Source organism: Orycteropus afer, unplaced genomic scaffold (genome assembly GCF_000298275.1).
Source record: "Orycteropus afer afer isolate SDZICR_OR568_19922 unplaced genomic scaffold, OryAfe1.0 scaffold00238, whole genome shotgun sequence".
NCBI classification, from domain to species: domain Eukaryota; kingdom Metazoa; phylum Chordata; class Mammalia; order Tubulidentata; family Orycteropodidae; genus Orycteropus; species Orycteropus afer.
In genome coordinates, this window is record NW_006921825.1 from 2,517,840 (window position 1) to 2,534,776 (window position 16,937).

Below are 16,937 nucleotides of genomic sequence, written 5' to 3' on the forward strand. Positions count from 1 at the left end.
GGGCATATGAGCTGAACATTTACCTGAGGTAGATACACTCCTTGGAGAGAACAATCATGGGAGAAAGAAGGGCTGCTTATGCACAGGGAAACAGCTCAGGGGGCAGGAGTGCATGGAGGGATGGACACAGGGAAGAGGTAACTATGGGGAGGAAGTTGGAGCGGAGCTGTTGCATTGTGGTAAACTATATTCAATGTCACGAGACAAAGTATATGTGAACTGCTGTATGGAAAGTGATTTTGCTCTGTAAACTTTCACCCAAATCATAATTTAAAGAAATAAATAAATGTCTATCTAAAAGGAGATACAGCAAAATGTTAACAATTGAGAAATCTAAATGACTGAAATCTAAGTGACTGAAATCTAAGCATATGGGTATTTACTGGCTAATTCCTTCTTTTCCAATTTATCAAAACAAAGTGTTAAAAAAAATAATAAAGCTGCAGAAGTCTGAAAGTAAAAGGATGAAATATAAAATATTTTACATAGACACTAACTACAAGAAAACTGGTATAACTATATTAATGTTAGACAAAGTAGCCTTTATGGCAAAAGACATTACTGAAGATGAAAAGGAACTATTTCCTAACTAAAAAAAATTGAATTTACTGAGAAGATAATACAACTCTAAATTTATATGTACCTGCCTCAAAATATATAAAGAAAAGCAAAAAGTGACAGATCTACAAGGAGAAATAGGTAAATCCTTGGTCATGATGAAATTTCAGCACACTTCTCAAAAATGGACAAAATGAACAGAGAAAAACAAAATAGTAAGGATACATATTTGAACAACTCATCTCCAACTGTGACTGAAAGGACATACACAGAACTCTAAAATAATTGATGAACACATTATTTCAAGCTCACAGAAAGTATTTATAAAAATTGACCATACTGGACCACAGAACTAGTCTCTGGTGGCTGGGAGGGAGCACGAGGCAGACTTCTGAGAGGCTGGCTTTGTGTCTATTGTTCTTTGACTGGGTGGTAATTACAGAGATATGTGCTTTATTGATCAATTCTTTTTTTGTTCACTTTTTCTAAGTGTACTGTATTTTTTTTAGTTCACCTTTTATGGGTATTATATTTCACACCACAGAGTTACACAAAATCCCATAGGAAGACGCCAATGTACTATCAATCCAGTAAGCTTGTTTTTCCTTTAGCATTTGAAGTAATTGCTGTTTCTTCAGTTGAGCACCAAATGACATAATGGGCTTATGCTGAGAGATCTCCTTGTATAAAACTTAAGTATCCTTAAATATGAGCAGTATACTCAGCCCAGCAAGATGTTCATTCTAAGAAAGGTACACAGGAACTGAGACAGAGGGAACAGAATCCCAGCTGACACCTATTCCAAAGCAGCATAGGTTCATAAGCTCCCTTAGTAAAATAGGCACAATCACTCACAGTAGCAAGATCACCTTCTTTTTTCCCTTTCTCTTTTCACCAAGCACGGATAGTTGAATTTGTTTAAGTTAAAAAAAGTAGGCTTGTGTTTACGCACCAGAAAGCATTTTTTGATTGGGGGAGTAAGTTACACAGATTGAGGACAGTCACAAAGGAATCTAGAGGAAGGCAAACAAAGAAAAACTTGCCCCAAAGGAACTAACACAAAGGACAAAATTACAGCCTATAGTAATAATGCTATTCTTCTTCATCACCATTATCCTCATCCATCATCATTGCTAACATTTATTAAAGGCTTACTGCTATCGAAGGCAGGCACCATGATTGATAGACAGATGACTTTCCTAGATCATTTGCTACAAAAAAAAAAAAAATCAAACTCACTGCCATTGAGTCGATTTTGACTCACAGTGACTTCCATTGCATTTCCGAGGCAGTAAATCTTTATGGAAGCAGATTGCCCAGTCTTCTTTCCACGGAGCAGCTGGTAGGTTTGAACTGTCAACCTTCTGGTTAGCAGTCAAATGCCTTAGGCACTATGTCACCAGAGCTCCTTACCACTTGCTGTAGACATCTCAAAATACACCTACAAATTGGTACTGATGTTAGTCTTATTTTATAGACAAAGACACTGAGGGTATGAGTAATTGGCCAAGATTACCCAAGTAGTAAATGAAAGAACTAGAAATCTAACCTAGTGTGGTGGTTAAGGTTGTGTGTCAACTTGCCTGGGCTGTGACTTTGAATGGCTTGGCAGATGGATGCAGTTACTCCCCATTTTGAGACTGGCCATGGTATAGTCACCTCTATAGTAGAATCTGCTAGAAGCAGCTAAGTAGTTGCTTTCAGGGAATGGCCTGCTTCTAGAATATAAGGAGAAGCTCTGAGGAAGGTCACTAGCTTTTAGGACACTTGGATCCTGCATTTGGCTGAGTCTTCATAACCAGTAGCCTGCTATGTTGCCTGCCAATCTTGGGATTATTCCTGGACTTGAACTAGTGGCCTGTTACGTTGCCTGCTGACCTTGGGTTCATCAGCCTGGGCAGCCAGCCACTGCCTGAGTTAGGAGATACCTCTAGTTCCAATGGGCCTAGAATAAGAGGAAGAGCTAAAGCCCAAGGTCGAGGGGCCTTCATCCAACCCCTAGAGCCAGCACTTTGAATTTGGATGTTGAATTTGAATTCTAGCCTCCTAAACTATAAGAGAATAAATTTCTATTTGTTGAAGCCACCCACTTATGGTATTTCCATCATAGCAGCACTAGAGAACCAAGACACCTAGTTAGCATAACCTAACAGATTAGCAGAGCATGTAATCTCACTCACTGTGCTATACTGCCTACTCCTAGCAGTTAAAGAATGATTTATACTTGATGATCTGTAAGGGACCTTTCAGTTTTAACATTCTATGATTTGCTTCATGTAATCTATGATAAAGCATTCAGCTAGGCCCACTAATCTCTAATTATAGAGTGAAATTAGGAAACTCAATAAAATCTGCTTATATGACCTCAAGGTTAGAATTAAGCTTCCTTCAGGTTATCAGAATTAGTCTTTTCCCTATATTGAATCCTTCAAGAAATGTTTTTCTCCTCTGTCAGTCAAAGTCTTACATTTTTTCCTCATGTGAAGACAGATGGCACAGACAATATCAAAAGATATTCCAGCAAGAATAAAAGAATACATTTGCAATACAGTCAGCACTGATCTTTAAATACAATTGGACTCAAGACAAATCTGGCAAATGAAGATCTGGGGGGAAAAATCCTCTTAAAATGCTTAAATTTAGGGTAGATGGAATAAACTGCTTATAAATTATTGATATTATACTTGGAAAAGAAGAGCACTACTGATAATCGAATATATTAAATTCTTATAAAATGCAGGACTATTTGTCTTTTATACAAAATACTTAGTGTTCATAGACAAGTCAAAATATTCTCATTTGTTCTTTTAAATCACCATGAGTGACTTTCTTAAAAAAAAAAAAAAAAAAAAAAAACTAGTCCAAATTTTTTTAAAGAGACCTAGGTATTTCTGCCTGTGATCCTATGCTTACAGCTAATTCCATAAATGGATATAATATAAAAAGTTATTAGCTATCCTTAGCCTTCATAAGTAGTATAACGTAACCTGTAGCCATTGAATTGATCCCAACTCGTAGTAACTCTTCATAAAAGAAGCATACTGACACTTCTGTGTTAATCTGAAAGACTAGAAATTTCTATGAAATATCAATAATTTATTTAAAAAACATAAGGTATGAAACAATTCTTTTACAGCCCCAAAGAAGGGAAAAAAATTTATTATATCTAAGGATCAAAGATGACTTGGTATCATTGTGATTACATACAGAATTCGATTATTGGAAATGAAATCTATTTAGATCCAACCTAAAGTTCTCATAGCCAGTCTGTAGGCACAATCAGAGTAGGAGTATTCTCAGAAACCAGGATAAATCTCCCAATTTGCATGAGTTCAATGAACTAGATAGACAATTGTATCGCCAATATCTGCTTGCAGTCCATTTTCAGTGAGATGAATGTTCTTGCTCACGTGGTCCACGTGGAAAACAGCATGCTCAGAAATGGAAGTCTTCTCAGAGTATTCTTTTCCTAAGACAGGAATTTGCCGAGGTCCCAACAGTGGATCATCAAATCTCATCAGTTTCACTTTGGAAAGGTCTGGCAGCAAAAGACATTATCAATGTAAACATTTAATTACAGTCACTGACTCAAACCCCCAGTTGAATCTGGTAATTCACATTTTAAAATTGGGTGAAAATAAAGTATTTTCATCGGTTTATTAAATAGTACTCAATCGCAGGAAGCAAAGGTAAAATCTACCAAATCTTTATCCCCTATCACCCTTTATCCAGATCAAAGACTGTCAGAGAGTCTTTGTAAGCACTTACATATCCTAGAATTACAGTAAAATCTGTGAAAGTCAGAACTTGTGTAAGGTGAAAACCTGTCAAAGAAGGAAAATTCAATTCTTTTCCACTGAAATGTGTGACAGAAATGTGGTAAGACTCCTGAGACTGGAACTAGATGGTGCCCAGTACCACTGCTGACCACTCTTGAAAGGGATCACAATAGGAGGTCTGGGATAGAATGGGAGAAAAATGTAGAACAAAACTCAAAATAATAAAAAACATCAGGCTTACTGGTCTGACAGAGACTGGTGGAACCCCGAGACTACAACCCTTAGATACCCTTCAAGCCTGGAATTTAACTTACCCCCCCATGGCTCAACTTTCAGCCAAACGAAAGGCCTATAAAATGAACAATAATACCAGGAAGATACACACTCATTAGAACAATCAACCATTTAAGACCAAAATTGCAGCACTTCCCAGGGATAAAGCTAAGAAGGCAGGAAGGGACAGGAAAGAAGGATGAAGGGAAATGGTAAACACAGGGAGGAAGTGTGAAGAGCGCTGTTACATTGTGGGGATTGCAATGGAGGTCACAAAACAAAATGTGTATGAATTGTTGAATGGGAAATCATTTTGCTTTATTAACTTTCATCCAAATCACAATAAAATTTTTTAAATAAATAGAATAAAATAAAAAAGAAAAGTGGTAAGACTGCACCCTGTCAACGGCAGAAATTTGTGAGAGCCAGAAAAACAAGATAGTTCTGTCAAGTTCCAGGTCTCACAGGTTTCACTGTATAAACCAAGAGAGGAAGGATTGAGTACATTTTTGAGTATTATCCTCTCACCACCACCCACTGCCGTCGAGTGGGATCCGACTCATAACGAACCCTCCTTTGGGTTTCTCAGGCAGTATCACTGCGGAAGTAGACTGCCCAACCTTCTTTCCAAGGAGTGGCTGGTGGGTTTGAACCATCAGCCTTTCAGTTAGCAGTCAAGTGCCTTAGGCACTATGCCACCAGAGCTCCTATGGTCTTTCAAATCACTTTTAATTTGTTTGATGAACTATCAGATTATCAAAAAGTCTTTTGAGTATTATCCTATATAGTCTCTCAAATTATTTTTATATGCTTTAACTATCTTTCAGATTATCAAAAGATCTAACACATTTTTCTCTTGTCTTGCTTCCCAGAATACATTAAACCTGAAAGAGTTGTAGCTTTTCTTAGAAGGTATTTTTGGAGAAAAAATTACTACCATAAGAAATAGCATACCAGTTTCCTGTTTTGCTCAGAACATGAAAGTGTTTGGATTAACAAGTTGATGAGAAACAAGGAGAGAAGGGAATGGACAGAGCAAAGGGCACAACTTTACAATTCTGAGCTTCTGGATGAGCTCCAACACTACCCTGCTTGGTATTTTCCTGATCTGCTCTTGTGCAAGCTGATAAGATGGCTCCTGGCAAAGAAAGCACTTGTCCCTTGAACAAATTTATGATCCATCAATCCTGCCAACAATTGAGCCCAAAATAAATTTATTTATTTCAGCAATTCTGATGAGACTCCCCAATATCAAATGGTTCTATTTCATTTGGTGGAAAAATACCATAAATGACTACATATGCTGATTCTAGGTTTATATCTCATTCTAAATGTAGCATGGCTAGTTATGTTTAACCTGATCCACAAAAATAGGAGAGAGATTCTGAATTACTTCCACCCTTTTCTAAAGCAGACTGCTGGGTGGTCTGTGAGCTATACTCCCTCATGTTGCCTTGAGAGTATGAAGCTTAGCATAGGAGGGATGAGAGATAAAAGGAGACATTAATGCAGCTGGCAGTTATGCCAGGAGCACAAGTTATCCAGGCAATCTACTCTCTTTGGGAAACAAAAACCAAAGGGCTCCAAGTTCAGAGTAGGGATCTTGAGGCTTATAGAGCAATTACCAGCAACTACCACCAAGGCAAACTCTGCCTGAAAGCCTTTGGAGGGTTTCTACAGAGACCATACAATCTAGTCTCAAGCATAGCACAAGCACAAACTAGCAAAATGGGAAAAAAGCAGACATGGGCTTCATGACAGCCATGATCTTATTTTGGGAAAAGAATACAACTCATTTTAACAGCTATCTCAATTCAACTTGTACATCAGTGGTACCAAATATTTCACTATGGAAGCAGTGGCAAGCCCTGCCAGATCAGATCTTATGCACGAGGCCTTTTACTGCAGATTTGACTCTTTCTTTCTTCTAACTGAAACTGATCTCCCTCACCATTCCAAGCAATTCTGAATCAAACTATTTCAAAGAAACCTTAATACTCAATCAGACTCCTAAGTGAGAAAACACATTTGCTTTGATGTTTTACCCATGTAATTCATTACTGCCAATAAATTCTTCTAGCTTTCTTGGTGATTTTATTATCTTTTCTTATCCCAGAACTCCCTTATCATTGAAAATACTGAAATTTAAGTCTGCAACTACACAAGATTTAAGACACTTAGAGGAAATATGAGAGTGATTGAAAGTCCCCAGTGATTGATAACGTGAAATGGAGCCTTTCACCTCCAAGTTATTAGTTCATATGTGGCATAAGTTGAGAGTGATTTAAAGTCATTATCATCAAATAGTTTTTCAGTGGCCTTTGTGGAGTGAAATGATGATTTTAGTCCAGTTCCTCCTGGACCTAGATCATAATCACTCTCAATACAATTGGCACTAATTGGACTACTTGTTGGCTATTCTAGCAGATAGACCGAGAACTACATTATTGAACTTAACTCCTTTCTCATCTCATATACTCAATATACTCAGCCCCCTTAGATATCAAAGCATTCTTACCTGTGGAGAAATCTCAAGGTTAGATCTCTTCTGTAGATACTTAGAGAATATCAATTTCAAACTGTCCCAAACATTTCTATTTTCTAAAATTCACAGCAACTTCTAATACCAAACTTAAAGCACTTTATAGTATTATTCACAGCTAGTAAAACAAAGGAGGTAAGAATTATGCCAGAGGCTCAGTAAGAAAAAACTAGAAAATACACTTCAATATAATTCTGAAGAACCTAGTCAGAGTGCATTTAAAAGGAAGCCAGGCTTAACATTATATACTACAATTTTCAATTCAGAAATGCATCCTCTCATGTGTTACCACCTCACAATAATCCTATGCAGTGAGTCCAAATAAACATCTATTTTCTTTAAAAGTCACCATGCTGCTCTTCAAAACAAAGAGTTACTGTTCAATTTTGCTGTTCAAAATCTTCTCATGACAAAAGCCCTTGTGTAGGACAAAACATCCAAATAGCAGGCCATAAAATGGCTTTCTATATGTTCATAATTCCAAATTTCCAAGTTCTGCTTCTTGTAATCTATAATTCTAAGAGTGGCACTATCATATTTTAGTACCTGGTTTACTGAAGGAGACATATTAAATGGCTATGGCATAGGGCCTAAGGCATTTGACTGCTAATCAGAAAGCTGGCGGTTCAAACCCACCAGCTACTCCTCGGAAGGAAGGTTGGGCAATCTACTTCCATAGTGATACCGCCTCAGAAACCCAAGGAGGGGTTGCTATGAATCGGGAGTCCAACTTGACAGCGCATAACAACAACAACATAAACTATAAAATCTCTAACATGAGCATTGCTGATTGCGATGCTCTGTACACAGTGAAACAGGCAATTAGTATTTCTTTCCTCTTAGTATGCTCATCATTCTAATTTTCAAGGTGCCATTCAAACCACTGTTTCACCTCTGGTCACAGCTGGAAATAATCTCACTTCCTCTGTGTTATACATTTTATCTGCACCTTTTCATACTCAGCAGTTTCTCCTTAGATTTGATTATATGCTTCAGTATCTTATTCCACTCCCTCTTCACTAGCTGCAGCCTCCTTGCTGCTGTTGTGTGCCAGTAAAGTTGATTCTGACTCAGTCACCATATGGAAGAGAACAGAACTTCCCCACAGGGTTTTCTAAACTGTAATCTTTACAGAGGGAGTTCTGGTGGTGCAGTGGTTAAGTGTTCCAGTTGTTAACTGAAAGTGTGGCGGTTGACCCCACCAGCCACTCCGCCAGAGAAAGATGAGGCAGTCTGCTTCCATAAAGATTTACAGACTTAGCAACCCTACAGGCAGTTCTACTCTGTCCTATAGGGCTGCTATGAGTTAGAATCAACTCGACAGTACTGATTTTTTTTTTTTTTTTTGTATTGAACTGATGGAATGTGGCCCAATCAACTCTGTGTTGCCAACAAAAAGAAAAGAGAAAGATAATGAAAATAGACAATCTCTAATTCATTTGTCTTCCTAACTTGGAAAACAAAAATCAGAGCTTCAAATCAGTTCATTCTGGTTTGACCCCCTGCTGAGAATTTGCCTTTCCACCCAAGATATATTGAATCAGTATCTACATTTTAACCTGGGGATCTTGTTAAAATATAGATTCTAATTCAGATTCTAATTCAGTGTATCTGGGGATGGAAATGTAATTCTCAGCAGGGGACAAACAGGAATGAACTGGTTCAAAGCCCTGGAAAATATAATACAGGCATACCTCCTTTTATTGCACTTTGCTTTATTGTGTTTTGCAGATAGTGTGTTTTTTACAAAGTGCAGGTTTGTGGTAACCCTGCATCAAGCAAGTCTACTGGCACCATTTTTCCAACAGCATGTGCTCACTTCATGTCTGTGTCACATTTTAGTAATTCTTAAAATATTTCAAACTTTTTCATAATGCTATTAACACACTAAACAAACTACAATACAATGTAAACATAACTTTTCTATGCACTGAGAAACAAAAAGTCAATGTGACTCCCTTTACTGCGATATTCACTTTCAGTCTGGAACTGAACTGCAGTATCTCCAAGGTATGCCTGTACAGAGAAACACTAACTCCCTTCACACTCTGCTCTGCTTAGAACTTAGCTGAGTTTTGAAAAAATAAGCTATTAAAATAGTACAATAAATCTAATCATACAAAATCTAGACTTAATAATAAGAAATTAAGGTTATTTACATATTTTACCTGGAGGCACATGGTTTAAAAGAAAGAATATAAGCTTTGGATTCAAACAGACCTAAGTTTGAATTTCAGCTACAGGACTGACTAGCTGAATGAACTTTGCAAGTTACTTGCCTTTCTGAGTCTCCATTTCATCATCTATAAAAGGGAGATAATAATACCTTCTATGTCATAGGGTTATAAAAGGATTAAAAGGCTAATACATGGAAGACATTCAGTAAGTTTAACTCCGTTTCTTTTCCTTCCCCAAAAACAGACCCACCAGATGGGCAGGTTAGTTTGGATTACTATGGATATGTGTTCCTTAATTCTCAACACCTGTGGGGAGAATTGCTGGTTGCAGTTTTAGAGCTAGATAGAGCCTTAAAAAAAATGTCTAATCTAATGAACCCTTATGCACATACAGTACTGTGTTATCAGTGAAGGCAAACATGGATATACAGGTGGGTAGATGAGTGGACAGGCTGAACTATTAGGTATGTCTATGCTGGGGGAAGTGTGCCCAAGACCATGTATAGGATTGGCAGACAATGTTTCTACAAGTGTATTTGTATGTTCTGTAAGAATTCCCAGGTAGATAGTTGAGCTGACAAGGGACAAGGTTGTAGCAACTTCTTGGCCACAGCCAGCTATCCAGAGGGACTGAGTAGCTGGAGCTGTGGGCTCAGGACCATAATAGCAGGAGACATCAAGTTCAATTGGCATAACATACTACACAAGAACATTGTTCCACATCCTACTTTGGCAAGTAGCGACTAGGATCTTAAAAGCTTGCAAGCAGCCATCTAGATGAAACAATGGTTCTCTCCTCATCCAGAGCAAAGAAGAATGAAGGAAACCAAAGACACATGGAAACAATTAGTCCAAGGGACTGGTACACCATGCGATCCTCAGCCTATACAACTATAAGACCAGAAGAACTAGATGGTATCCGGCTATCACTGTTAACCACTCGGAGGGGGATCTATGCAGGAGATCTGGATAGAAAGGAAGAACAATGTGGAACAAAACTCAAAATCATTTAAAAAAAAGGGGGGCGGGGCAGGTTTGCTGCTCTGATAGAGCTTGATGGAACCACTGAGACTACGGCCCCTAGCTACCCTTCAGGTCTGGAACTGAACCCACTCCTGTGGCTTCCACCCAAACAAAGGACAGGCATATGAGGTGAACATTTACATTAGACAGATACACTCCTTGGTGAGAAAAATCATGGGAGAATAGAAGGGCTGTGTATGCACAGGGAGACAGCTCAGGGGGGCAGGAGTGCATGGAGGGAAGGACAAAGAGGTAGCTATGGGGAGGAAGTGGGAGGAGGGCTGTTGCATTGTGGTAAATTTATAGTCAATGTCATGAGACAAAGTGTATGTGAGCTGCTGTATGAAAAGTGAATTAGCTCTGTAAACTTTCACCCAAATCACAATATAAATAAATAAAATGCCTAATCCAATGTCCTCAGTTTTTTAAAAAGAGAAATAAGTTTAAAGTTTAAGTGACATGGCAAAATCACTAAGCTACCTAGTATCCCAAAGAGCAAGGGAAAATTACATAATAAACAAGGTAAGCACAGGATGATTTGTACTTATTTACTAATCTGTAGTGAACAATTTCACATTTTTCACCACATCAAAGATTCTGCTTCAGGTATGGCTGCATCTATCTCTCTCCTGACCCCACAGCCTTCCTACAGAATCAAAACCTCTTCAAATTCACAAACCTTGACAGGCACAAAGCAACCATTAAGCAAGGTAAGCATGAGCTTACTTGTGCTTACTTCCTAATCTGTAGTGAACAATTTCACATGTTTTTACCACATGTGAAACTGTTTACTCCAGATTAGGAAGTAAGCACAAGTAAGCCCATGCTTACCTTGCTTATTGGGTAATCCACCCTGCTAAAGAGAATAAAGGTTTCCTCATTCAGGGCCCAATACTCTGTCCACTACATTACACAGCTGTCACTAAGCAAGCTAGTTACTTTAATTTCTCCCTTTTGCTTAGAACTCATCAAATCCACAAACTACTGCCAAATGTGGGTTTTAGGGAAACCATTTTACCTTTGATTCCTCGGTCTATTTTCATTAAACGCCTGATTATGGAATTACAGTTATCTCCTTGCCGGATTTCAATTTTGGTTGAGAAGTGGCCATTGGATGGCTGAGGATTCAATAAGGAAACCAATACACCAGGCTAGAAAAATAAAGAGAAAATGATCATTAAAGGAAATCAAACTGAAACATTGCTGAGGGAGGAGAGACTCTGCCACAGTTTTAATGCCCAATTAATGTCAACAGGCTAGCTCTAATACTGATATTCTAAAATTATGACTAAGGGATACTTAGATATGAAAGAAAAGATTTACAAGCTCATGATTACAACCAAATGCTTAGGTAAAAATGACTATGACTATAAATATCAGTAGTGATGGAAGACAAATAAGAACAATTACATTTTCTCATCCACAACCACCATCATTTACTGAATTTCCAGTATGTACCAGGCATTGTACTAAGTACTTTAAAGACATTATTTCTATATCCTGAGAGGTAGTATTTTTGGACCCCTTTTCACAGATAAGAAGCTGAGAACAAAAAAGATTAAGAAAATAGCCCAAGGTCATATATGGTGTTAGTGCCAAGATTTAATACAGTTTTATATCATACTGCCCCCTTCTAAAGAAGCTATACAGTCAAGGACCTTGCTAGTTATTTTAAGTGGAAAAAAGTCAACTGAGTCTTGCGAAAGACTTAAATACATAGTAGCCTGATAGAATACTTGAAAATGGCTTGAAATAAACATATTTGTATAGAGAACACTACATACATAATAACCCAAATACATATCCAAATTAACTGCACTTTTAAAAGTCATTATATCTTATTATTTTATTAAATAATGAGAGTATTCATTACCAAATGAGAAATTCAGGAGGTCTCCATGATTATCTCATTCACAATAGGCTATGTTTGTTGGGTTTTCACTTAAATGTAATAAAAGGACAGCGTATATCCAAATCCTCTGCTTATCAAGTAGGAGATTTTATGGACCATTACAATCACAGACCACTGGACTTTGCCAAATATTGCCATACTAAGTGAGTTTTAAGAAAGTAAATAAATAGAATCTCTAACTCCAAAACCTATTTCTCAATAATGGTCTGAAAAGAAATAAATAAATAAAAATAATAATAGCATTTGCAGCATAACTTAAGATAAATCTGATTTATACCAGAAACCAAAAGGCACTGAATCAAACCAAGACTCAATTAATGTTTGAAAGTTTCTTTTCATTGTTTGAAAAGATTTTACATTCAATTTCCATGAATAAAAATGAGGTTTTGAAAATCAAATTTTTATTTTTAAAACCCCCAAATAATATCTGATGCCATCCATAACAATAAAGCAAGGAAAAGTGAGTGCTGCCCCAACCAGGTAAAAGGAGGCCTCAGGTCCAGCACCATTTCTAACTATGTGGCCTGGGACAAAACCAATCACTTAACTTCTCTGGACCTCATTTCCTTCCATCTTTGAAATGATCAATTGGGATATAATGATCTCTATGTCTCTTTTAGGAGCTCTGGTAGCCTAAAGCACTTGACTGCTAACCAGGAGGCTGGTGGTTCAAACCCACCAGCCACTCCTCAGAAGGAAGATGGGGCAATCTACTTCCATAGTGATACTGCCTCAGAAATCCAAGGCAGGGTCGCTAGGAGTCGGATCTGACTCGACGGCACATGACAACAACAACAACAAGTCTCTTTTAGCTCTAAAAATGCAATGATTCAGAGAAATCCTTTCAACTTACCTCTGTTCTAAAAACATTAAGTGGTTTCCCAGGATAGCATTCTTCCCTGACTTTATCTTCTGCTTCAGAGGCAAACTTGACTTCTATGTGCTCTAACTAAATAGAAGGGAAAAAACAGATGTCATTAATATCGTTTAATAAGATTGAAATTAATCATCACCTCATTTCACCAAAGAGCAAAACTAGGTTATCCATTTAACATGAAATGGTCTGTGCAATTTTATTTTCCATATAAACATTATATGAAATCTGTAATCAATTATTCCTTAGCACTTATCTTAGATGCCTCACAATATTGTTATTTATACCATGTTATATTGTACCACTTAACATCTTCTATAATGGAACCTGGCATCTATCTGCCATATAAAGAGAAAATAAAAATTGACATAAAAGACTAGCTCAGAAACAGCATTTGGAAATAAAATAATGTACATGGTTTGTACAAGGTCAGCTTTATCTGATTCAGCATTACTGCATATGCTTGAATATAAGATGACCCTAAATATAAATTCTGTTCCCAGGTTCCCAGAAGAGTTTTTTGATCTACATAAATATATATGAACATTTAGAGATATCTATAAACTAAATGTCTCCTAATAATCTTTAATCTGTTAATTTCATTATTAACTCGTTCAAAATTATATTATATAAAAGGCTAATTCAGAAATAACTTTCTCATTCCCATATTTCATGAAGCATTTTTTTAGTGTCTTCATTGTGACTAATGTCACATTTTAGTGTTCTCTAACGCAGTTTTCTAGATCTATTTATCTTTCTTTTCACCTAAGTCATCTGAAAGACAGCATTTTTTAAATTATATATGAAGTTGTGACTGATGCAGGAGAAAGGGACAGAGAGAACTTCAGATACATGAAAGCCACTACTAATGTTCTACTTTTTGTATCTAAGACCATATATTGTGTCCCTGGTCAGAATCTCATTTTCTTAAGAATAATTTTTTGGGGAAAATCTAGGCATATATAGTTAGTCTTTGATGTATGCTGTTGTTGTTGTTAGGTCTCATCAAGTCGTGTCCTATTCATAGCGATCCTATGCACAGCAGAACGAAACACCACCCGCTCCTGTGCTAGCTCCATGATCCTTGCTATACTTGAGCCCATCGTCGCAGCCACTGTGTCAATCCATCTCGTTGAGGGCCTTCCCCTCTTTCGTCGACCCTCGTCAACCTTACCAAGCATGACATCCTCCTCCAGGGAATAGTCCCTTCTGACAACATGACCAAAGTAGGTAAGACAAAGTCTGGCCATTCTCGCTTCTAACGAGCATTTCGGCTGCACTTCCTCCAGGACAATCTGTTAGTTCTTTTAGCGGTTCTTCTTTAGTTCTTCTTTGCCAGCACCACAACTCGAAAGCATCAATTTTTCTTTGGTCTTCCTTACTCATTGTCCAGATCTCACATGCATATGAGGCGACTGAAAATATCATGGCTTGTGTCAGGGACACACACCTTAGTGTTCAAGGAGACAACCTTGCTCCTCAGCACTTGAAAAAGGTCCCTTGCAGCCAACTTGCCCAGTGCTATATGTCGTCTAATGTCCTGACTGCTGCTTCCATTTGATGTATAGGATAGTTCATAAATGAAATAAGATGACAGACTAGTGAATTCGTGGATATTCACTACATTATGAACTAACTAAAAAGGGAAACTTAAAAGGCGGGAGGGCACGCCTGAACCAGTTATAGTACATCATGAATCAGAGATTATAATTAGTGCAATTCTGTGAACCTAAAGTCTAAAAGGGGAAAAAAAAGAAATTCAGAGGGCCCCATAATATGAGTTCCTTTGAAAGCATTTGAATATAAAGTTTCTCCTCGTTTTCTTTTTTCTTTCTGAAAACCCATGTCCTAACTTTAATTTTTTTCTTTCTTATTTTATAATATAGCTGACTTTTCTGAAGTGAGAGTCCTTCCCTATTATTATCTTTTTAATATTTCACTGTGATGTTGGAGAAAATTTACATAGCAAATTAGGTTTTCATTTAACAATTTCTATACATATTATTTGGAAGCTCTGGTAACATAGTGCCTAAGGTACTTGACTGCTAACCAGAAGGCTGGAAGTTCAAACCCACCAGCCACTCCTCAGAAGAAAGATAAGGCAATCTACTTCCACAGTGATACTGCCTCAGAAACCCAAGGAGGGGTCGCTATGAGTTGGGTCCGACTCAATGGCACATAACAAGAACATACATATTATTCAGTGGCATTGGTTATACTTTTCACAACGTATCAGCATTCTCAATATTTCCATTCTGGTTGTTCTGTTTCCATTAATTTCACTTCCTTGACCCCCTTACTTCTGATCTCCGGTCTAGGGTAAATGTTGATCATTAGGTTTCATTTAGATGAATGTTTACAGGAGCACAGGTAACAGTATATTTTATGAGCCAATCTGTCTTTTGACTGGTAGATGACCACCAGGAGTGGTTTGAGTTCCAAGTTCAGAGAGTATCCCAGGACAAGAGTCTCAGGGGTTCTTTTAGTCTCTACAGGCCCAGTGAGTCTGGCCTTTTATAGGAATTTGAGTTTTGTTCTACATTTTTCTCCCACTGTATCCAAGACCATATATTGTATCCCTGGTCAGCATCTCAATTTTTTAAGAATAATTTTTTGGAGAAAACCTAAACATATATAGTCAGTCCTTGATGTATAGGGTAGTTTATAAATGAAATAATAGGACAGACCCTATTTATTCCTGCAACTTCTATACCAACACCATTCCCTTTCCCTCTAAATGTATATTTGACTGATATATTTGGCAACAGTTTCAAAGATGGAATATAAAGTTTATAAAAAGTTTTTATAAAACAAAAGAACTGGACTACGATTAACTATAGTTGACTAATTAATACAATCTCTAGCCACCTTACCTCAAGAGAATTTGTCAGATAAACTATATTCTCCATAAGCACGGACTGTTCATCAAATTCCAACTGCAAATCTAGGCTCCGAGGTCCCATCTTTTCCAGATTTTCCTAACAGCCAACATGGTTTTCAAAAACAAAATCACATTAAGAATATGTTGAAAAGAATATATTTCCTCCAAAGCAATCACCATTCTCTCAATTGATAAAAATCTCCAAAGCTGAACAGTTAAAGGAAAGGCCTAGACTGGAGGTTTCCCTTATCTGTTTGCTTGTTAATGAAATTACTAGCTCACGGTAATTATCATTTAAATTATGATAAGATTAAGGAAGCAATGAAAGACTGGAAGGCACAGGTTTTCAGATTTATAAAATAAATATAGTTCTATCATTACTTATTTAGACTGATAATATTTGCTTTGATAAGAAGCAAACAAATGTGTGAAGATATTTCCTCAGGTAATTTTTTAAAAATTAAAATTTTGAGATACCACCTTTTTAGTTATCTCAGAAAATACTGACTTAATAACAATAACAAAACAAAAAAACTTCAGAAGATATTTGTGCAAAGTTTTAAAAAGTCATACTATATGGGTCTTCAAGTAATCTGTGGCATACAAAAACAATTTTTTATTCTTAATTTTCTTGACTACGTAATATTTGTAGCTCAAAATGTAACCTTAGAGATCCAAGTTCATATGCACAGATATAGCTAACAGCTTGGAACATAACTCACATGGAGGTAACCTAACATTATTCTTTGCATTCAACGTTTGAGTTTATCATCCAAGTTCTGTTTGTTTTTCCAAACAACTGGTTCTCTGAATTTAAATGAGGTCCGAAAGAAGCCAATTCCTGAACCTAATATCTAAATATAGGAGCTCTGGTAGTGTAGTGCTTAAGGCACTTGACTGCTAACCAGAAGGCTGGCG

At 37.1% G+C, this 16,937-nt stretch overlaps 1 protein-coding gene across 1 annotated transcript in view; it reads right to left on the minus strand.

Moving 5' to 3' along the window:
- Positions 1-3,890: 3,890 nt before the first annotated feature.
- The window catches only part of LARS1 (leucyl-tRNA synthetase 1), a 107,604-nt gene continuing 94,557 nt past the window's right edge, over positions 3,891-16,937 (minus strand). Inside the window, exons 28-31 of the mRNA XM_007949112.2 lie at positions 16,012-16,116; positions 13,118-13,213; positions 11,371-11,503; positions 3,891-4,096 (exon numbers count right to left, since the gene is read on the minus strand). Of these exons, the coding sequence (XP_007947303.1) occupies positions 3,891-4,096; positions 11,371-11,503; positions 13,118-13,213; positions 16,012-16,116 (540 nt within the window). The remainder of the gene's footprint in view (positions 4,097-11,370; positions 11,504-13,117; positions 13,214-16,011; positions 16,117-16,937) is intronic.